This window comes from Neolamprologus multifasciatus, chromosome 4 (assembly GCF_963576455.1).
Source record: "Neolamprologus multifasciatus chromosome 4, fNeoMul1.2, whole genome shotgun sequence".
NCBI classification, from domain to species: domain Eukaryota; kingdom Metazoa; phylum Chordata; class Actinopteri; order Cichliformes; family Cichlidae; genus Neolamprologus; species Neolamprologus multifasciatus.
Window position 1 is genome coordinate 30,068,344 of NC_140442.1, and position 24,182 is coordinate 30,092,525.

A 24,182-nucleotide genomic window follows, 5' to 3' on the forward strand; every position below is an offset into this window, starting at 1 on the left:
TGTAACATGTGTTTTATTAATTGTAACATCTTTGCAGAGGGCCGATGCAGGGAAAGAATGTGCCTGTCAGTGTTTTAAATAAACATCTGTTACCAGATGTTTATTTAAACATCTGGTAACATCTGTTACCAGATGTTTATTTCGGTTGCAAATTCTAAATATTTATTAATTAATGAATTAATTTACTTATTAGATAAGCAAATGTAGCCTAAAGCAGAGCTGAATATTAGTGCGGTTCCCTGTAAATACATTTAAAAACGCCCTCGTATACTCAGGGTTTCTATTCCCCTTTTATTGTAGGGAGTTTAAATAACAACCGGTAATAACAATTAACACCAAACATCTTTTTTTGCTTATTTCTAATTATTAAAACGTAAATTAAGAATTAGTGGACCAGTAGGGGTCATGAACACGAGAGAGTGATATTCTGCAAGTCATGCATGACAGAGACAGAAAGCACACTGAGCTAATGAAACCATCTTTAATCCATCCGGCACAAACTGAGCGAACCCTTTGAAAAGACGCGAGACTTACATGTGCATTAAGTTTAAATGTGGCGAGATGTCATCAGTTACAACATACAGCAGTGCATCAGAGATCGACGGGAGTGGAGTTAGCGATTTTTAAAAGCATTTATTTCAGTTGATTGTGACAGCTGTTTGTCGGTCAAAGTGCATCAGTGTCCCGTTGGTCAACAACGGATGACTGGATAAGACATTATAACTGAAAGTCTGGTTTATGAGTGATTCTCTTTTCTTTTTTTGTCCTCAGTAAGAGTCAGATTTAAATTCTTCTTCCATGTCTGTGAAACAGAAAGAAAACAGCAAAAACAAATCTTAGAATGAACATTTTGATTTGATTATCATCAAGCTTGAAAATCACTTTTTTAAATGGCAGATTCAAACATGATGACAGAGTCACTTTTCTATCTGAAGAGTTATGCAAAGCAAACATTATATACAAATAGAAGTGGATGTAGCCGGACACTTACCTCCTAAACTCCTTCTGCCCATGAGCCCAACAAACATCTCCCCTTTATTTCCTGTAAAAACAAAACAACACACAGAGAAAGAGGAACACAAAGATTTTTAGGCTCGCTACCAAAATAAAACAATAAAGAAAAGTTGAACTCTGATCTCTCTTACTCACGTTTCCTGCCCAGTCTCACAGCCTGGGACACACCTGAAACAAGCAAGAGATAAAGAGTCTCAGGTACAGGAAGCTATAATGATTGTGGAGCACATCATCAGCTCTAAACTGCCCGTGCAGCACAATCATGTGCTCGTTTATCTGCTCACCTGAGCTTCTTCCCATCAAACCGTGGAACTGCTGCGCTCTGGAGCGCTTGATGAGATCTGCCAGACGAATGGTTATTCCTCTCTCCACTGGGTGACCCTGCTCACACACACACACACACACACACACACACACACACATGCATGTACATTTAGTACAATAAGTTATTGCTGAAATAAATACTCCAGTACTTGCTGTCAGTTGCTGAAAGTTCTGTCCAGGGTTTTAACACTGAGCAGTCAGATTGTGGAAATAAGCAGAAACGGGAGGATTAAGCGCAGCATACACTCTTTCTTTGTGTCTCATCTGGACTAAAGGTCACCACACTATAGATATACCACACAAACACACAGAAACACTGTTTGTAGTCGTGGAGATTCATAATCCTGTAACACATCTACTTTTAAGACTTCTAAAATGTTTCCAAACGACGCATCTTAGCTATAAGAATTGCTGTGAACATGGCTTTGAAATGTTTTGCCACAGAAACAGAGACTCCAGCTGTTAAATATGGTAATAAACACGTCATCTGTGTGCCAGGCTTCATTTTTATGCATCAAACCGCAAATAAACCACCGCAGATTTTCTTATTTCGGAGGCATTCAGCGGATCTGCAGACGTGTCCCAAACAGCCAGATTACAGAAAACTGCACACACAACAACACTGAGGTTCGCCACACCCACGTAGTAGATATAAAGCACAGCATCACGCGTGGATTTATTTCCAAAAGTCTAAAGTTTGCAGACAGCAAACTGGACGAGTTCTCCTCGCTTTTCAGCTATTGCGGCGGTGACGCTCACACGTCTGACGTCACCGAACACGCTTCACTGTCTGTACTTCAGCTTTCGGCTTTAAGTGAAACGTATGAATAAAGGAAATTAGCGTGTTTACGAGGAGATAGACCAGGTGTGTGTGTGTGTGTGTGTGTGTGTGTGTGTGTGTGTGTCTGAATTGCTCGGTTAGAGTGGAAAAGCGTTATCAGAGAACGAGCCCATTTACCATCTAATCACCAGTTTAGCGGACATGCTCGGGCTGTCTTGTACACATTTCTCTGAGGATTTGTAGCTACGGGCACATTACACAGAGAACTGTTACCAGAACTATTTTTAATATCGGCTGCTGATGATTTTAGTTGATTGGCTCTAACAAAGAGGCGATGATCCTCCAGCCTCTGTTGGACTTTCGGTCTCTGTCTGTGGTGCTGAAAAGCAAGTTAGTCAAAGAAACTGCAGAAGAAGAGAAAGAGAGAGAAGTTTGTAATATTTATGCAGCTTAAACAAATTTTAAATTTAGATCTTTTTTCTTTACAAAGTAATAAAGCTCTGTAATATAGGGATGCAACCCTCAAATCTACGTCTCTCTCCCTTTTCTTTCTTTTCTTTGAGGGGTGGGGGTGGGGGTTGTACCTGCCAGTCCTCCACCGTCCACGTTTCTCCGTCGTTTTCCTCCCCGGAGAGCGGAGTCCCGAGCGCGCTGCAAACCTGCACCAACACGACCACCAGCATCACTACTACAAACTTCAGCGTCTCCATGGTTACCTAAGGATGCCAAAGTAATAACAACAATAATAAAATATAGAAATAGTCAAGCAGAGTCTCCCTGATTCGGACGCATACAGGAGCCAACAGAGTTCACCCCGTCCACGCGTGGTTATGTTTCTGCACTTTGTGCTCTGGTCTTGAGGAAAGGTCCGTGCTTGCTCTTATAAACGCCCCGTGCTCGCTCCTCCCCACCTCCTCCAGCAGCCTCGTATTAAACCGAACACATCCTGCAGGCCAGATGTTTTCCCACCCCTCTGTCTGACTCATGTGCTGCTGACTGTGAGTGAACTTCATCTAATCTCAAACCAGCTGACCCAAACTGTGAAGGATGGCTGTGCTGATTTCTTAGCTTCTGTTTCATTTACCCCAAACGTTTATGGTAAAATGTGGCAAAGCCATGTATGACATGACAAATGGGGCAAGCGTAGGAAAAGACAGGATATGTCTTTATTTTACAGGCTGAGCACAAGACGCCAAACCAAATCACAACTCCGACTGACACGGTTATATTTCCCTGAACCAGATCATAATCGTGTTTTGTGTCCTCTTTATGGTTCGTGTCACCTTGTCCCACTGCAATTTGATTTTCAAGGCTTGATGTATTCACGGTTTGTCTGTGTGACTCTGCGGGTGAGTGCCACAGTATTATGATGGATTAATAATCATGATCAGTGCAGCTTCTGACGAGAATCCATCCTTTGACTTGATCTGTGACAAACACACAATAGCGCATCAGCCCCACGTGTGGGTTTGGACCCACCCGCTGTGGGTTTGGACCCACCCGCTGGGTCAAATTCAACTGCTTTTGCTCTGAATGTCCTATGACTTCAATTTTCTTTCATTTTCAATACAGGATTCTTCAGCTCACCAGAACTCTTTGAAAAAACGTCGTTAACACCAACAAATTTACAATTATTCTGCTATTAGGTCAAGGTCAAATTTATTTATATAGCACATTTCAAACAGCCGATGCTGCACAAAGTGCTTAACAATATAAAAATGGTATTAAAAAGCAACAATGTAATACAATAATAACAATAAAAAACAATAATAGGACAGTAAAAGAATTAAAACAATAACTAAACTAATTCAAATAAGACCAAAATGCTCGGGTCATAGTGTGTTAAAAGCCAGGGCATTGATCAAATGGATATTAGGATCCATTTGATCAATCTGTGACTCAAAGTCTCCACCTCTATGTCTTTTAATGAGTGGCACAAGTAGCTACACCCACGCAAACAATTTTGCGCATATTTATTTATTTATGTGGCATAACTGATTCATCTCTCAGTAACAGTTAAGGAACGCTCACTTCCTTTTGGGAAAAATAGCTATGACACATGCTCTTCATTCAAGACTCAGTGAGGAGAGTGAAAGATGGAGCAAAATTTGAGTTTTCTTTTGGGACAGGAGTTAAGCACACCGGCAGATTTCATACTTGAGACACATGACCAGAAGTGTTTACATGTGAGGGATCTGAAAGACTTCTCCCAGGAACCTGTGAGGTCAATTTTGATGCATCGATATCAACATTTGAAGGAAATGTCTTTATTTACCGTAAAGAAAGCACAAAATACAGTCAGCCACGTCAGTAGGTACACCTTACTAGTACCGGGTTGGACTCCCTGATTCAATAAGGGGCTGAAAAGAGATTTCGGTCCATACATGACAGCATCACACAGTTTCTGACATTTGTTAGCTGCACATCCATAATGTGAATATCCTGCTTCGCCACATCACAAAGGTGCTCTATTGGATTGAGATCTGCTGAGAGTGGAGGTCATTTGAGTACAGTGAAACCAGCGTGAGATGATTTGAGCTTTGTGACATGCTCCTGACATATCCTGCTTGAAACAGCCATCAGAGGATGATTATGGTCATACAGGGGTGGACAAGGTCAGGAGTGATCCTGAGGTAGACTGTGGTGTTTAAGTGATGCTTAGTTGGTACTAAAGGGCAAAAATTGCTGCAAGAAAACATTCCCCACACCAGTACACCACCTGCAGCCAGAGCCACTGGCACAAGGCAGGATGGCGCCATGTTTTCATGCTGTTTACACCAAATTCTGATCCTAACACCAAAATGTTGCAGCAGAAGTTGAGACTCATCAGAGCAGGTAATGGTTTTCCAATCTTCTGTGGTCAGGTTTTCCTGTTTTTAGCTGACAGGCCCTGACATGGTCTTCTGCTGGTGAAGCTCATTACTTATCTTACTTAAAGCATTTTGTTTTACCATTCTGATGCTCAATTTGGAAATTAGCAACATGTCTATGCAACTAAATTCACAAAAAAACACTACTGCTTTAAATCTACAGCTTATCCTGCACCACATAGCCGATGCTATATATGGCCACCATTCAACGCTGCATTAGTCTATACGTTTTTATGAACAGTTCGTCTAATAACAGGTCTGCTCTATACAGCTCTACAACCTCAGGAAGCTGTGTGTAGATTTGATGATTCTTATGAGCAGCTTTCAGGTAAAAGCTGTGAAAAGGTGAAGATTGCAACAAATTAGCAATTAGCATAGTAGCCATAGTAAGCCTTTCTGGGTATTTTGGAGGAGCGTTAGTGCAGTTTTATTCACTCTTTTAGCTCCGATTCTGGTTTCAACCAACTAACAAGCCCACATACTTTGTCTGTCTGATGCTCAATATGCTGAGTGCATTGATGTAACTTGACCTTCATCTTCCTGAAGATGTAGCTGCATGTTGCAGCATGTGTTCAAAGTGATGCAGAGCTCTTTTTCTCTGTCTGTCTGTTGATTAGTGCACCATCTGTAACAGGCTTGAACTACATCTAGCTTGACTGTTAGTCTTAATGCACTAGCTTGTTTTCTACCAGTGTCAACATGTTTCCCATTGTTGTAGCTGACATTAGTATGTGGACTCAACCTGTTCAATCTGTGCTTCAAAATAATCTCTCAGATTTAACAACTTCCAACGAGGATTTGGGTTTGTGGTTCTTGGTGTTTGAGTTTGTCTCTTATTGTTCTGGAAGTTTGAATGTTTTGGGATTCCTGTTTTTATGCTAGTTTCAGTTCCTGCTTTGATTTCATGTGTTTCATCATTTCTTCCACCCTCACCATCTCTGTCTTGTTTCAGTGATATTTCTTTTGCCTTCCCGTGATCCCTCATCTCCGTCTCCATGTTGAGTTGAATATTGATTTATTGATTAGCATTCAAATATCTCAGTGAATACAGAATAAAGATCTACCACAAAGCAAGAAAGCACGAGACAAAGCTAATCAAAAGGTATTGGCTGAATCGTGCTTATTAACAAAAGATCTTCTAGCATGCAGCTCATGTACACAGGGCTCGAAGCGAAGAGTAAAACAAAACAAACAAACAAACAAAAAAAAAAAACTAAAACTAAAAAACTTTCCACCTTAGATAAGTAAATAGATTAAATTAAATTTCATTAAAATAATCAAAGCAAAACTACGGAGCCCCGCAGGGGACATGGGAGAAAAAAAAATTAGGACGGACTTTTGCGGGATCTCGCAAAACAAACTCGGGATCTCGCAAACGTTTTAGCCGCATTCTTCGGACGCTGGCTCGAAGCCGACCGGGAGGTCGAGGCACGATGTGCCTCCCGGCTGTAGTAGGTCGAGACCTCCCATTAGCTAACGGGGAAGAATGCGGCTAAGTTTGTTTTGCGAGATCTCGCAAAACTTTTGCGAGATCCCGAGTTAGTTTTGCGAGATCTCGCAAAAGTCCGTCTTAATTTTTTTTTTCTCCCATGTCCCCTGTGGGGCTCCGTACAAAACAACCCAGAGTTTCAGTATTATTATTTTTGCTCTTTTCATTCTTGATTTATATTTTTCTAATACTCTACTTTTAAACATGTTTGTAAACAAGGAAAATGAACTCCACCTTTTTAAATCCCTGTCATAACCACTCCACAGGTAACTCCTCTAACAGAAACACGTCTCTGCTTTATGTTCGTCCTCATCTTGTTCTTTTTAAAGAAATCTGTTCCCCTTTAGTCATATTGACTCTCTGACTGCAGCAAAGCCAGTTTATCTGTGCCGTCTTATATTCAACTAAATCATAAAATTTCAGGGTATTCAGATTAATAAACAAAATGTTAGTTGGTTCTATAAAGTTCGATTGATTTATAATTCTTACAGCTCTTTATTGTAACTTCAAAACAGGAAGAGTGTTTGTTTTATATGCATTAGCCCGTATCTCCAGACAATAAGTCATATATGGAAGCACAGAGATCAATAGAGTGTGATGATTTCTTGTTCATGTTTGTTTTGTAGAGAAAATCAATAGTTTTTGACATGTTTGTTTTCACATGGTTTATATGAGACTTCCAGCTCAGCTGATCATCACTCCAAGAAATTTATTTTCGTTCACTCTTTCAATTTCAATTCCATTAACCCTGATTTTAGATACATTTTTCATTCGTCTGGTACCAAAATTAATACATTTTGTTTTCTTTATATTTAATGATAACTTATTTATATCAAACCAGTTTTTTAAATATTTTTAACTCCTTTTCCGCTGCAGTAAGAAGCTGTTCTGGGTTTTTACCTGAGCGATACAGAGTGGTGTCATCAGCAAACAATACACATTTTAACAGTTTGGAAACATTACATATGTCATTTATATATAATATGAATAATTTAGGGCCCAGCACAGAGCCCTGAGGAACACCACAAGTTACCTTCAGCTGATTAGATTTTACATGATTGATTTCGACATATTGATTTCTGTCATCCAGGTAACTTCACCCACTTGTCTGCCATCCCTCTAACACCATATCTCTCTAGTTTATTCATTAATATAGATCATTTGTATCAAACGCCTGTTTTAAGTCTATAAAAACACCAACAGTATATTCCTTATTATCTATTGCAGTAGATGTTCCTTCTACAAGTTCCATCACTGCCATTGACGTGCACCTTTTCGCTCTAAAGCCATGTTGGTTATCACTTAGGAGATAATGCTTCTCAATATATTTATCAAGTCTATTAACAAATAACTTTTCTAAATGTTTTGAGGACTGTGGGAGTAGAGATATTGGTCTGTAATTGTTTACTGTGAGTCGTCTGTCTTTCGTATTCGTCTTTTGATTGCTTCCCATTTTAGTTTCTTGCCCATCTTTGTCATTGTCAGCATCGCTCTAATGGTCTTTACATATGTTACCTGTTTTCACCTGACCTCACCAGCCAGCCACAGTCCCATCATCCTCACATGTAGCCTGTTATTCTGTAGGATTTATTCTTTGTGTTGGTGTTTCTGTCACAAGCTCATCTTTTGTTCCTCAAACCTTATACGGCATGAACTTCACTCTTCATGGCAGAACAGCACACCAGTATAAATGCAAACTACAACAGGGCAGATTCAGAGCAGGGCTATAAATTCCCCTCGACTCCTTTGGGCTCCACCTCTGTGTGATGTTACACTGCTTTGGGGAGGGGGGGTTGGGAAATAACCTGCTTAAGTGTGAAAGCAGCAACTATTCAGCTCAGTGATAAATTCACTTATTTTAATTTATAAACCACTTAACTTTAATAGCTTGTGTGTTTCAGCAGGGTTACTGTTATTGCTCATGTTCAAAGTAGTTGTGCACTTTTTAAATTTTTGTCTCTGCTTCTCTCATAGTTCTGTTCAATCATGTTCTTAATATTTCAGTCTAAGCCCACGGCTCTCTATAATAACAAATGAAAACACCAAAGCTCCAAACATTTTAATGTTTTTAATACCTGTCTCTTCTCACGCCTCCTTTCCAGCCAGTCATGCGTGTTCAATTAAATTATTATTATTATTTTTTTACATAGCACCAAATCGAGCATAAATAATCTGAGGGCACGCAGAAATCAGAAGGAGCCTCTGATGGAGCTGATGAAAGATTGTCTTTGCAGTTTGAAGACAAAGACAAAGGAAGCACGAGGAAAATGCAGCTCAGAGACGCCTGCAGCAAAAGAGAGGTTTGTATAATTCATGCCCCGAACTCCTGACTTTAAGTAATTTGATTACATGTAAATTTTATAATGTAATTTTGTTACATAAGTACTATTTAAAATCTTAACTTGAATGGAATCTGTTTAAATGAAATGTCCTCAATTGGGAAACATTCAGTTTATTTTTCCTTAATGATTCATTGCTTGAATACATAAACTTGTGGTTTTATACATTTCAGTTACATTTGACTCAGAATTGTTGCTTCATGTTTCTGAGGCCAAACAATCATTTCCTTTGAGCGTCCCCAGCCCATGATGGGAGGTCCATGAGGAGCTTAATGGAGTGTGCACGATACATCTTCGGATGCGCTGGGACGAATTATCAGTGATGTAACACGGGGTCATCTGGTGTTTCGGGTCTTTCAACATCAGACTCTATCATCCAGGCACCCAGCTGAGGTTGATCAGACCTCAGCCTGCGTCCCAGCGACAGCCACCCACGGATCAGCCCTCTTCATCCACAGCCACCTTGTGACCTTCTCTGCAGTTTCACCCTCTTCCTAGCTACTCCTGTTAGGCCCAGTTGGTTTAGGACTTTGCGGAGTGAGCATCATGCGAAGCCTTTAGAGCCCACCTCTATTGGCTCATAGGACATCTTCAAGCCGCCTTCCCGGCACTTCTTTACTTCTTTCATTTCCCTCCTCCATATGCTCTTCCCAGGACGTGGCGAGACATAAACGTGTCTGGTTGAAGTGATGTTTCACTGATGTGCTGAGAGAACATCAACTGCATCCTTAGGTCATCTTGCAGCTGCCAGCCCGAGGCTGTATAGAGGAGACCTGACCTTATGTTTTGCTTCTCCAGCTTTGACAAGGGCGAGTCTTGTCTTTGGGCCAAGATGGAGTTTGCCATGGCGTTGCCTACTACTTTCTGGAACCGCCTTCAGCATCTGGTCATGGCACTAGCGGTAGCGACCTTCTGCATGGCAGCTATTCAGTAGGTAAGGATCCCCTTCCAAATCATAGCTGACGAGCTGGGCTTGGTAATAGTGATCGGTGAAGTGAACGACGCACTACGTGCTTTGTAGGGGCCACCGTAAATATACTTTTATTTATTCACTCCACATAAAACGTAATAAATAAATGTAAAAATACAAAAACCAACAATTTACATTTCAACTTTTAACTATTTAAATTTTCAGCTTTTTCCTTTTAAACAAATTTAAGTGAAACAACACAAAACACTGCAAACAACAACACAATTAAATATAAATTAAAATATGCAAAACAAAAAGATGCACATTCTCTGTCATGTAGGCCTGGGATGATTTTTTGGGAGTGTTTTCCCACACATAGGATTCCCTGCATGAATAAACTTTCTGAATCCTTCATCAGATAAAAATAGTTGTGGATGATTACGATTCCTTCCTAATGTGACGATGTTGTCTCTTGTTGTTGTCTTTCTCTCTCTGCTTTGTCTGTAGGGGCTACCCTATATATTTATATACAAACATATATAAATAAAACCACGTTGTTGTTTTTTACATTAATAATTCCTTTTGTGCATAATTTTATATTGTTGCTGATAATAAATTAATTAAAGCAACAAAACAACCTGAAGAGCCAGTTGGGAGCTGAAGGAGCCGTCATATACAGCCCGAGCAGGAAACGGACACGATGGACGTCTGCCTCAGTGATGTTTGTCCAGGTTACTTTCTGCTGTAAGATCTTCTGCCCCCTGTTTCCTTGAGCCTGTCTCACTCACTCGCTCTTCCTCCACGCCTGCTCAGACCTCTTCCTGAATTAACTGGTGTCTGTCCTTCCTTCAGGCTTTTCCCAAAGACCAGCTCGTCCACTGGCCAACGTCCCCACCAGCTTCTTCTGCCTGAGGCATGACTCTGCCACCTCCACTTCCTCCCTGTTCTCACCTCAATACCAGCTGCTGACACTTTCTGGTCCCTGTACTGAAGGACTTCTCTTGTGTGTGCCACCTTAAATTCTTCTGTGAGACCACTAAACGGGAGCTGCAAGGTGTTACTGGTTCCACAGAGGGCTTCCCTGCTGAGACAGCAGGGAAGCACAACCATTTGCACAGAAAGAAAGTAATTCTCCTCTCCAGGGACTCCACAGTAGGATGGAGTGCAGGCCTTGACCTGACTTGTCAACCTTAGTGAGCGTTTGGTGGACTTCTGGATGGCAGTCAAGCCTTTCAGAGATGTCAGAGGTCCAACAAAAGCTCAATGGAGTCTAATGTTACTGCGATTGTGTTCGTTTGCGTATGTATGTGCATTTGTGTTCAAATAAATACATTTACTCAACCTGAACCATTGTTTTTAAATCACAGGCCAGAAGAAAGCTTACATTAGTCTTCTGCCACACGTGAACTTAAATCTATGTAATGTTGTATTAACTGAATAAAATGGGGATGGTTAGACACGAAGTAGCGACTAGAGCCGCATTACTTTCTGTTTTATTGAGAAGTGCCGGTCTGACGGGTTTTTAAACACCCTGAGGGGAAAAAGAAAATAATCCTAACGGAGAAAAACTACAGAAAGAAATGAAGCAGCTTTCTTCCTGGAGATGTGTCCACTTTATCTGAACCCTCCCTCACATTTCTCATATGATAACCTGCCGGGGATTGAACGTGGAACCGTTAAGTAGCATCTTCCAAAATCAAACTGTCATGGTCCCTCAGTCCTCCTGTGCTGGCTCACCCTTTTCTATCCTTCTCTCCGTTGTTTTGTGAGTGAGCTGACCTCAGCGTTGTGTTTCAGGACGTGTGCTGGGTTAACACCCTTCAGTTCCTCACCTGCAGCTAATGAGCTCACCCATTTGCAATCAGCTGCTACTTAAGCTCGTCTTCAGGTTTGCTGGATCATTAAACTGACCACAGTTAGTGAAGCAGGCTTTCTCACTCAGTGTTTGCTGCTTACTTTGTGTGTCTCTGTGCAGAATGCCTTTGAGATCGGAGAGAAAGAGGTTTCTCTCTCCGATTTTTAAAAAAGATTACAATCGTGCAATCAGTCTCTTTTCAATCAGTTTGCATTATAAATGGCAGTGAGCATCATACCTGATCCAGAAGAAAAAGACGACTTTTATGAACTGACAAGACTTGAATTCTGCAGCTAACCTGGCAGCTTTGTGGGGCTGTGCGTACTTCACTTTCTTACATCTGCATAAGTCGATACCGTAACACTGTATCCTAATGAAATACTTACTCTGGGCTTTACTTGTGTTTCCTTGTGTAGACAGAGCTGTCAGGTATCAGAAAGAGGTCTCGGCTTCTTTGTGGAGCTAAGGAGGTGTGGATTTTCTTGTTCTTTCTGGGCCTTGGACTTCACTGGACAACTTTACCTTCACCTTGTGAGCTGTGTTTGGGAAATAAACTGAAACTTTTCTCCAGACTGCTGCATTTGAGTCCAATGCATTTTGGGAGGCCTAATCGAATGTGGACCGAAACGCAGACACAGAGATGCAGGTGGATGTTTAACAAAGAGTGAGCCTTTATTTTGGGCGGCAAAAAAACACCAAAAACAAAAGGCGACGGGAGACTGAGAAAAACAAACAAAACCTAAACTGGGGAAAATGACAAACAAGTAAGAACATAAAACGTGAAAATCAGAGATGAGGGACAGAAAATGCAGAAGATCCAGCAACAAAAAGAGGAAGACAAAGGACTTAAATACACGAGTGAGTAACGAGGGAAACACAGCAAGACTAATCTGACATAATGAGACAACGGGGAAGCAAAACTCAACACACTGAAAACAGGAAACGAGACTTTCAAAGTAAAACAGGAAACATAAATCAGGAGACGCACATTGAGCACAGAGACAATAGTTTAATAGTTTAATTATTTATATAGCACATTTAATTACAACAAGAGCGTTGACCAAAGTGCTGTACAAGAATACAACATACCTAATAAAACAACTTGGAGTATTAAAAGCAAACACCAAATATGAATTAACAAATAACTCTCATGCTGTATTAAAAGCCAGTAAATAAAAAAGCGTTTTAAGATAAGATTTAAAAAGATTGACAGTGGGAGCCTGTCTGATGTGTAGGGGTAAATTATTCCACAGCTTGGGCGCTACGGCTGCAAATGCTCGATCGCCTCTACGAACCAGCCTCCACCTTGGTACGGCTAAAAGCAAAAGATCACTTGATCTAAGAGATCTAAGGGGGTATAAGTCTGCAGGAGTTCAGATAAATCCCCGGGAGCCTGTCCATTCAGGGCTTTGTAAGTCAACAATAAAATTTTAAAATTAATTCTGAAGCGAGACAAGAGGAACAAACTGCAACATGGACACACAGGAGATGAACGAACATAGACAAGAAGACATAACTGACTCGACGTGACGCGTGGAACACACGGGAGGCGCAAAACCCAAGATCTAAAAATCAATAAAGTCTAACCAGAAACTAACAGGAACAAGAATACATCAGAAACAGAAACACTGAGTCACCAGACTCATTGTTACTGTGACGGCCTGATCACTGCTGATCCTGGACAAGTGCTGAAGAAGATGGATGGATTCTCTCTTTACGTCACGTTTCTATTCAGCCTTGCGTGCTTGCGTTAGTCTTTGATTGATCCACGTCATTAACAGTTACTGCATAGAAATTATTTCCCTGTTATTTCACTGATTCCTGCCAGAGGACGGACTCAGATATGTTTTACTGCCATATTTGACATTTTTGCTGACGCTCCTTCTGTTGCCTCAGTCCAGGCAGAGATCAGCCTCACTCACTCTTAACCTTCATGATGGCCTCCAGTAACACTGTGAGGAACCTTGGAGTCATTTTTGACCAGGACATGTCCTTCAACGCACATATTAAACAAATATGTAAGACTGCGTTCTTCCATTTGTGCAACATCTCTAAAGTTAGAAATATCCTGTCTCAGAGTGACGCTGAAAAACTAGTTCATGCATTTATTACTTCCAGGCTAGACTACTGCAATTCATTATTATCAGGATGTCCAAAAAACTCACTGAAAAGCCTTCAGTTAATCCAAAATGCTGCAGCAAGAGTCCTGACAGGGACTAGAAAGAGAGAGCAGATTTCTCCTGTTTTGGCTTCCTGTTAAATCCAGAATTCAAAATCCTGCTCCTCACATACAAGGTCTTAAATGATCAGGCCCCATCTTATCTTAATGACCTTGTAGTACCATATCACCCTATCAGAGCACTTCGCTCTCGCTCTGCAGGCCTGCTTGTTGTTCCTAGAGTATTTAAAAGTAGAATGGGAGGCAGAGCCTTCAGTTTTCAGGCCCCTCTTCTGTGGAACCAGCTTCCAGTTTGGATTCAGGAGACAGACACTATCTCTACTTTTAAGATTAGGCTTAAAACCTTCCTTTTTGCTAAAGCATATAGTTAGGGCTGGACCAGGTGACCCTGAATCCTCCCTTAGTTATGCTGCAATAGACGTAGGCTGCCGGGGGATTCCCATGATGCATTGAGTTTTTCCTTTCCAGTCACTTTTCTCACTCACTATGTATTAACAGACCTCTCTGTATTGAATCGTATCTGTTATTAATCTCTGTCTCTCTTCCACAGCATGTCTTTATCCTGTCTTCCTTCTCTCACCCCAACCAATCACAGCAGATGGCCCCGCCCCTCCCTGAGCCTGGTTCTGCTGGAGGTTTCTTCCTGTTAAAAGGGAGTTTTTCCTTCCCATTGTCGCCAAAGTGCTGCTCATAGGGGGTCATATGATTGTTGGGTTTTTCTCTGTATCTATGAAGCGCCTTGAGGCGACTTTTGTTGTGATTTGGCGCTATATAAATAAAACTGAATTGAATTGAATTGAATGATCACACAGGCACCACATCCAGACAGATCTGTACGCACATGTCAGACAGATAATGACGGATTACAAGTGTCTAAAAACTTTTCCTTTCTTTGAAACCATATCTTCTGGTTATTAGTTCATCATGTACGATAAATAGATAAACAGATATTTAAAGCGTTCAGTGAGCCTCTTCTTCTTCTGTCTTAAATGTTCTTTGTAATGTTGTAATGTGTGTTTCAGCTTATGGGAACACATCATCTAAAAATACATCTGTTCTAAGAATACTCATCAAACACTGTCAAAGCAAATTGTAAAAAGAAATGCATCATGTTCCCAGAAACATCAAAGCCAGTGTGTGCAGGTGCTCGTTTGGGAGAAATTGCACCTTCTCCCCAACGGGAGCAAAAACCACGATGGGCCCATCATTGTGTTTTCTTCATCCACGCTCCAGTTCAGGCCCGGAAGCTGACCCTTAATCAGTCGGCTTCAAACTGTGTTACACTTGGACCGGTTGATCCGTCATTTATAGAGGGGTGTCTTTACTCTAATGACAGTGGCACGAGCTTCTGCATCTCTCATTGTTGTGTTCTTTAAAAAAATTACAATCGTGCAATCAGTCTCTTTTCAATCAGTTTGCATTATAAATGGAAGTGAGCATCATACCTGATCCAGAAGAAAAAGACGACTTTTATGAACTGACAAGACTTGAATTCTGCAGCTAACCTGGCAGCTTTGTGGGGATGTGCGTCTGTGCTAAGATGCTGATGCTGTTTAGCGTGCTTTAAATTCTGTCTCCTCACATACGGAGCAGGCACTATCACATCACAAAGACCTTATAGTAGAATCATATTACAAAAGGGCACAAAATGGACATTTTGATATTTGCTACACAAAGTAAATCTCCAACACGTTCTCTGACCAGGCACCAAACGCCATTACTTTGGCTAAAATATTGTGAGAAATCAAAGTGACTTTTAATCAAGCTGTTGCCTCACATTAAACTGTAAAGACTGTCTTATCTCATCTGCACATATTGTCCCAATTAGGAACGTCTTATCCTTCACAGATCCATTTGTCACGTCTCTGTTGTCAGGCTGATCTAAAAGCCTTCAGCTGATCACTAAACCAGACCAGGGCTCGTCGTGATCGCTGGTCTTTTCTCAGTTTAATATCATTCTTCATTGTTTGATCCTCTCGGCTGTATTTGGCAATAAAAGTGATTTGATTTGAATCTCTTTGGAATCCAGCCTCTAGTGGTCATTCCTGGAACTGCAGCGTTGATCATTTCCAACCAGGCTTAATTTTTCAGCCAAGGACATTGTTGCTTGATGGAAACATGGTGACATCAGCACACATTTCACATCGTTACTTAAAGATGGGTACATTGGCAGCTAACGACAGCTGTGCTTCCAGCTAGTTTCATTTAAAATCATCTAAGGGACAATTTTAAAAATGCAATTTGGTTACCAATACTAAGTAAATGAAATTTAAATTATACACATTGTCAAAGCAAACGGCCGGCAACATAAGTTAATAACTGATGAAATACATTGTTCAAATATTTCATTTAACTAACATTAATATGTAAATCAACTGAATGGTTTGATGCTGGTATCAGCTCTGCTGTCTTTAACAGTTAAATGGTCTTAAGACCAGGAAGACAGACTAACATTACAACAGGCTTTAAAACTAAGATATTTCTGACATTCAGGCCCAGTTATGCTCACTAACTTCACTTATACCTTTAGTAACAATCAGTCTGGGTTTACATTACAAGTTGTCCACCACTATATTTATGCACATAAGAGTTATTGGAACTATGACACTTCATTTAGGCTGCGTCGTGGCTTCAGCTGCGTCGTGGCTTCAGCTGCGTCGTGGCTTCAGCTGCGTTGTGGCTTCAGCTGCGTCGTGGCTTCAGCTGCGCGGCTTCTATTACTGTGTGACTTTATAGATGTTCCGACTTATTTCAAACAACACAAAGTATAGCAGGAAGAAAAACAAATTTGTGTGTGGCCAACTTGTAAATAAGCCATCGCTGGTCAAAATTGGAAAGAACGCTGAGGTCCAGAATTGCAGGTGAACAGAGGCAGCCTCCTGTCATGCTGCCAGCTGCAGATCCAATCAGCTTTTATTTGTTGGATCAGACTGCTCTCGTCTCTCATGTGCTCTCATGTGCTCTCTTTCTCTTTGTCAGGCTAAAAAGCAAAAAAATTGCAATTGCAAACCCAAGTGAGCAAGCTGCAGAGACCGGAGCACAGCCACGAGCACGGTAACAGGCGCAATATTGGCACAGATCGCATCAAAGCACGACACTATAGCATCGTATTACATACAGAACATATCAGGGAAGCAGTTTTTTGCCTGAAAGCTCTTCCTTCTGTCCGTCTTTTGTTTTTTACATATGGAAGCTGCACGTTTTATTAACAAGCATGAAAATCTAAGTTTAGCAGAGAAGAGCAAACAAGTCCCACCTGCTACAAGATTGTCAGATATGGGAAACCTGCTGTTGCTCCCTGCTGAATTAAATTAATGTTTAAGAAAAGGTGCTTTGAGCAAATACTGATGTCAGCATGACAACTAGTTTAATTAAAATCTGCGGGTGCATAAAAGCACCATGACGTCAACCATTGTCTGATGTCAGAGGAGGAAACTACACAAGCCCAAACCTTTCTTTGCACCAGGCTGTAAACATGCTGTATAATGTTATTAAGCAGGACATTTTACCACAGGAGTCAGACTCAAGCAGCCACTGGGGGAACTTCACAACCACTTTGGGCCCCAGATTTGATGATCATGTTGATTCATATTTGTACATGTGTACTCCTGATCAGCTGGCGTTTTAAATGGGAATTCATTTTATACCTGCTATGATGCTCACAGGTTATAGAACAACAAGAGAAAGGACAGGACCAGGATCATATCCATTGTAATCCATTTCATTCATTCAAGCATGTCTGCAGGGTTCAGTCTAAATCAGTCTAAATGGATTTGATGGCCCTTGTCTCCTTGCTCCTGTCTGCAGGTTTATTACATTTTAGGGAGCTGTGCTGTCAAAAAGGAGCAACTGCTCCTTTAGATCCTGCAGCCTTTTATTATTTATTATTTAATATTTAATATTTATAGGCAAACTATAAATCTCTGTGAGTACAAGAGGGTATACATTGTATACCTGCTCGCAGGCACCACTGCAGCCAAAATAGCTGTGACTCACCTGGACCTCTGTGGAGGTGCTTAGGGGTTGTTTAATGTTATTTACTCTAATCGAAGTATTACACTCAACGATTGCAGAGAAAAAAAACAATCAATGTGATCTTTTTTGTTGAAAAGAAACTGGGAAACTGTTTTTTACATTGGTGCATACACATAGTAAAATTGGGCAAAGTTACACATGATGTGATCATTTCATCCTTACATACGTACTGGGCCACCACACCTGCAGGAGCTGAGTGGGTGTGGAAACTCATGACACTGAGCTCTCTGTGCAAAGTTGTTGTGCTAAAGTTAATTCCAGAGGAGGTTTGGAGCTATTGAGCATTATTTGGCTCAGCACTTGGCAAACCCTGTTGATTTGTAATACGTTTGTCCTTATTGTGAACATCCAAATGTTGTCGAACAGACGGGATATCCCGAATATGGTCACCTCAGGCACACCATGGCCTGGTTTAAAGCAAATAAACATTATTTGAACTGTGAATCAAGCAAAGCTACCCTAATAGATTAATATATGTTATGTCCACCAGCCATTAAGTTTTACATTTTTACATATATTTTTAATGTATCTAAATGTCCATCTTCATCCGCTTTATCCGAGGCCGGGTCGCGGGGGCAGCAGCCTAAGCAGAGAGGCCCAGACCTCCCTCTCCCCAGCCACCTCCTCCAGCTTGTCCGGGGGAACACCAAGGCGTTCCCAGGCCAGCCGAGAGATATAATCTCTCCAGCGTGTCCTGGGTCTGCCCCGGGACCTCCTCCCGGTGGGACATGCCCGGAACACCTCACCCAGGAGGCGCCCAGGAGGCATCCTTGTCAGATGCCCGAACCACCTCAGCTCTCTGTGAATCGCTACCTTATCGTGGTGGAGGGGTTTGTGTGTCCCAGGGATCCCAGGGGCTATGTTGTCTGGGGGCTTTTGCCCCCTGGTAGGGTCTCCCATGGCAAATTGGTCCTGGGTGAGGGACCAGACAAAGAGCGATTCAGAAGACCCTTATGAAGAGAACATGGAGGGAACAGTTTACCCTGCCCGGGATAGGGTTACCGGGGCCCCGCCCTGGAGCCAAGCCCCGGGAGGGTGCCCGAGGGCAAGCGTCTGGTGGCCGGGCCTTAGTCCATGGGGCCCGGCCGGGCACAGCCCGGAGAGGAGACATGGGCCCATCCTCCCGCAGGAGGCGCCATAGGGGTCGGGTGCATTGTGTGCTGGGTGGCGGCCAGGAGCGGAGGCCCTGGCGGACTGACCCCCGGCTGCCAAGACCGGCAATAGGGACATGCATCTAAATGTTTCAATAATTTTAGTAGAGTCAAAAATATGGCCGTTTACTTGAAGACATTTACTGCAAAGCTTGAAAGTTATAAACTAAACAGCTTCCAGAGTTTTTTCCACCCTGAAGTGCTGAATTCTTATCACATTAACTTGCTCTAAATCTTATGGGTCTCCACTGAAATGCTTTTCCTTGAGCTGCACCTCTACAGGTAATGAATACTGGTAGTAAACATGAAAGGATGTTTCCCCACACTTTATAATTAGATTGCTAAATCATTTGCTGCAGAGATGCTGGCCCTGCTTTGGGGCGGGAGAGTTACAGCACGCCTGCGTGCAGTGTTTGAGTGTAGGATAGTATTTTAACATCTGCTTGTTTGTGTGTTTTTAGCATGTGCTTGTGTACTGTACGCGCTTTTGTCACTGAATGAAATGTATGTACTTTAATTATGCGAACAATGAGAAACATACACATTATTTACTGGGAGAGAAGTGATAACAAACATTTTGGCGCTGACTGTCAGCTGAATGTCTTTTCTTGACATCTAGGCCTGTGGATGATATATAAGGAAATGCTCTACACTGGTGTCAAAAACAAACAACCATGTTTCCTCGAGTGAAGGTCAACACACACAGATAAAGTTCTTGAATTCATGCCCTGCCACTGCCGGGTTAACCTCTGCTAACTAATAGCTTAATAAGACTCCTCTCTGGTGGTTTGGTAAACATCTGCTCCACATAATGTCATTAAAATTGCTAATAAAGAATTTGAAAATGAGCTTGACATTGGTTTTATTTCGTTAACTGGGTCACAATCACAAAGATGCTGGAGAAGGACGGAAGTGATATTTAATTTGGGTAAATTCAAAATGACCACAGCTGTGTCAACAAAAACGAGAGGAAGGCGGGGAAGACGGTGAATGACAATATTTCTCATGTCTCTTATGTTAAACACGACGGCCTTTGAAGGACGTTCTGACCTTCAGAATCATTAGAGCACAAGCATCAACAAACGGGAGCCAAACATTGAAGCTCTTTTATCAGCTGCTCCATTTCAGGAAACAAGACCAGTGCTGACACTGGTCTCACTGCTGTCTTTGTTTAAAGCCTCTTAGTGTGGGGAGGGCACATGTTTTCAAGAGGAGGGACTTGCACAAGCTGGTATACACAACAAAATTTAGAATAACGCATAACTTATTATCTGCTAATTACATCAGCACTGTACAGTATTTAGTTTACCGTAGATAGGACAAACATTTTTATGTACCAGTGCAGTAAGCCAGTATTGTGCAAAGAAAATTACAACAAATCTATCATGACATAATTGTAACTTGACTGTTATTACTATTTGCATTCAGCGCTAAAAAAGTCAAAATGCAGCTATCCGGTCGTTAAGTCTGACGCCACTAGCCGTGTCTGGACCTAAACTCCGCTGCAGGTCCATATATCAAATGATCACTATGGCATTACTGAGAGTTGAAAACTGTCTAAAGTCTTTCATCTTTAATAAAATGTTCAGCGTTCTGCTCTACCAGGTGTAACAATTGAGTTTAACATCCAGGCATCCATGAAAACGGAATTTATGACATTTAACAGAGAAGTTAGCAGGAAGCTAGCTCGCTAGCTTCTATCTAAATACAATATAGCATGTCCTGACTGCGGGGTTTTGGAAACAAATAAAAACGTACAGCTCTGTTATCACTTCCAACATAAATGAAGACAGAAAACTAAACAGCAGTGACGTTTGTAGGGTTACTGAAGTTTGGCTAGCTGGTATATAATGATGTGCTACGTGACCGCTAGCGACACAGCTATGTTAGCATAATATAACCAAGCTAACTTTTTTCCCACTCGATAAAAGTTAACGTGAGTGTTCTCGGTGGTCAGGAACAAATGTAATCGCATGGCAGGATGCTGTAAAAGGACCAAACTTCAGCCAGGAGAACAACTGAGATAATCCATCCACAATACGAGGTTAGTCATTCATATACTGCTGCATGGGCTGGGCTGTAGTTACATCCTAAGGTTTTAAAACTGAGCTTAAATAAATGATTAGCGGTAATAAAAGCCGAGGGAGGTCAACAGTGATCACTGACTGTTTTAGGAGCTTTTTGAGATTAAATAGAAGAAAATACAAAACATTAAACATGTTAACAACACAAAAGCCATATTAAACGCAGACTACTTTAGGCCCGGAAGTAGGATTTGTCACGTCATCACTTAACGACCGGACTAGAAATAATATATATGGAGGATTAGGTTATTAGTATTTAGATTAATATTAAGTGGATTAATAGAATTATCTATACTCTCTTAAGAAAAGTATTGTTATAATAAAATGTGATAATGTTGCAATGCAGTGTTAAAGCATCGTGTCTCCGGGTTTCATGTGAGTTGAGCACCTAAGAGAGTTGCCCTAATTAACAGGCATCAATAGGTTTACACATTAACGTGACTGAGTCGTGACTATTTCAGTGTTTAAATCTCTGTTCAGTCACAAATCTTCATAAAACAAACAAACACAAAGGTGCAGGGAATGACAGTGGACCAGCTGCTCCATTACAAACCTTGATCCACAACATCATCTAGTGGTGGAGCACAGCTCTTACATCCACAGTTAAATATGTGACTGTGAACAACTTCACATTCAGATTATATATCAGACAGGATATGAGTATGATGCTAGTGCTAATTATTATGAGGCACAACCTGAAACATGTTTAACATCTTGTTGTGAGAGTGGCCTTCTCAGCATGCTCACACTGATCTATAATATGTTTATCACATTTGTGAAATTTAATTGTGTAATTAAAGGATTTCCTTTATAGCAGAAAAGTATTTACATGGCCTAATGTAAAGAAGAACAACTGAAACAGCAACACACCTGTTAAAGGGCTGAATTAATTAATTATTGGTGAATTAGAAAATAGTTTTAAATCTTCCATAATTAACTAAATAACTATGAACAAAATGTGAAGAAATGCCAGATGTAACTTTATATCTGAATATCTCTTGAAGAGGCTGAACGAGGGCCAGGTTGTTCTTTCTTGTAATACTGATTTGTACCACGAGATGGTGAAGCAAGATAATACAGCCTCTGTGCCAGCCCAGACACTTTTATTTACTCCTGTACCTCATGTGGTGAAGCCAGCTCATAACAAGCAAGAGGACCCTGCAAAGCTTCTAGAGCCAGCTGAAACTTTGACCGTATCAGGCCTTTTCCACCAATACCTGACTTGACTCAGTTTTTAGGATTTTCTCTGGTACGAGGTTCTTTTTTAGCACCTGCTTAAAAAGCTGCACAAAAACCTGACAAAAAGCTATAGATATTATATACACATATAAGCAGCAGGTACATCATCATCATCCTCCATTGTTGTGTTGTGTTTGTGTCACATACAAATGCTGTGTTGCTAACATGATGCACATTTAGGTGCTACACAGTTGGAAAAGGCACAAGTCTGAGGAGACTGGGAGTGCAACAGTTCCCCTCTCATCACCAACAGCAGTAGTTAAGCTCCATTTCCATCACTGGTCTCCCGGCCTCCCTCCTGAGTTGCTCCACTGCTGCCCACCCAGCCGTCCCCCTTCACAGATTTGCTTTCTCTGCGCGCCCCCACGTGGGCATTCCTGCAATGATCCACAGCCAGTGACTCAGAACTGCTCCACAGTCTTGTCGTACTGCTTTGTATCATTTGTCTGCATGTGAGTTTCCATTGTTCTCCGCCTGATTGAATGTATGGATTTTGTCGTTTGCTGACTTTTGGACTTTTGCTTCACCAAAAGTTTGTTTGTATCCAACTGCTCTAGGGCCTGATTACCCTCGTCAGCCTCAAACAGCACCAAACAATCGGACGGATTGATGGTTGATGGAACCCGGCACTTTACCCAGGTGGCCTGTCTAGCAGGGATAATCACATCCCTTTCACCTGTTCTCAAGCACCCTTGTGTCAAGTTTGGCTCTACTGTATGGATGAAGCTTACGACCACCTCAGCTTTCTCAGGGGGAGGACAGATGGCATTACATAGCAAGGTAACAAGAGTAGGTATCAACCGCTCTGGTTGCCCCTCAATGATCTGTTCCAAGACATTGAAACCGATCAATGGTTTGTCCATTGGCAAGGTACTGACGAGGACCGGAGTACTGACGGAGAGGCTGGGGTCTTAACCCCCCGGTAAGTTGATCATGATGGGTACCCAGCCTTCAAATGGTATGGTTTCCCCATTGACTGCGCGCACTTTCAACTCATCAATTTCCTCGATGATCTCTGACAGAGGTGACTAAGTCAGGCAAGTATCTGTCTTTCCAATCTCGACTTATGATGCTAACTTGGGCACCAGTGTCAAGTAGTGCTTTCACTGCTAAGCCACTCAAATTACACTGTATGAGAGCTTTCTTACCGATTAGCTTAGCAACTGCCCCACATTTAGTGTGGGGTGCCATAACACCAGGCGTAGCGAGTGCCTCACCCTGCTGCCAGTTAACTACTTCTGATGTGACTGGTGAGGGGAGACTGGGTTTGCTACTGTTAAGGCTAGGTTGGGTCCTCACCTCCCTTAAGCGCTCACTGTAGGGCTCTCTTTGGACTCGGTCACTGGGTGCCCCGTTTCCCTGGTTCTTAGATTTTTTTTAAGCAGCCAACCGCCCTGTGAGCCTCTTCCCCACAGATGAAGCAATGGCAACAATATGGAAGGTTCTGTTCAACACAGTTTGGAGACCCAAAGGTTTTTTCTTTTCTGTTTCTTGACCTGTTTTGTGAGTATGGGTTTGCTAGGTCTGAGGCTCGTGCTAGAGTCTGTTGTCTCATCGCCTCCACCAGCCCAGCGAGCTCATTAACTTTAGCTGTGAGTTCTTTAATCGGGTCAGTCTTGGTCATGTCAATTGGTCGGTCTTACTATATTCCTGGATGGTGTTGAGCTCAGACTGAGCGCTAGTTGTGTTCTGTCGACGGGACGAGCCTATTCTCTTTTGCCTCTCACTTTCCTCGCTAGTGATTCTTATTATGTGGCGCAAGATTGTTTCATCACTCACCTCTCCGCTTGACAACAGAGGTTTTAACTCTCGCCTAATGTTACTGTGCTTATACCCAAGCCCCTGGTAGACCAAGTGCAAGAAAACATCCTGAACAGTAGCTGGACTGTACTTTAGGCCTGCATCAGACATT

At 41.8% G+C, this 24,182-nt stretch overlaps 2 protein-coding genes across 4 annotated transcripts in view; one reads left to right on the forward strand and one right to left on the reverse strand.

The window, feature by feature from the left end:
- Positions 1–24,182, forward strand: part of LOC146520793 (uncharacterized) — a 122,094-nt gene that overhangs the window by 30,005 nt on the left and 67,907 nt on the right. The gene's annotated exons all lie outside the window — the stretch shown is intronic.
- On the reverse strand, positions 235–3,085 carry tac4 (tachykinin precursor 4). The gene is made up of 5 exons (XM_085156634.1): positions 2,704–3,085; positions 1,299–1,395; positions 1,150–1,182; positions 992–1,042; positions 235–802 (listed from the first exon to the last, which is right to left on the reverse strand). The coding sequence occupies exons 1-5, from the start codon at positions 2,827–2,829 to the stop codon at positions 768–770; spliced, it is 342 nt and encodes a 113-aa protein (XP_085012760.1). The 5' UTR covers positions 2,830–3,085; the 3' UTR covers positions 235–767.

Coding starts and splice junctions, on each gene's coding strand:
- tac4 (XM_085156634.1), bottom strand. CDS start 2,829: ATGGAGACGCTGAAGTTTGTAGTAGTGATGCTGGTGGTCGTGTTGGTG. Junction 1,396..2,703: donor GGACGGTGGAGGACTGGCAG/GTACAACCCCCA, acceptor GTGTGTGAGCAG/GGTCACCCAGTGGAGAGAGG. Junction 1,183..1,298: donor TTTGATGGGAAGAAGCTCAG/GTGAGCAGATAA, acceptor TGCTTGTTTCAG/GTGTGTCCCAGGCTGTGAGA.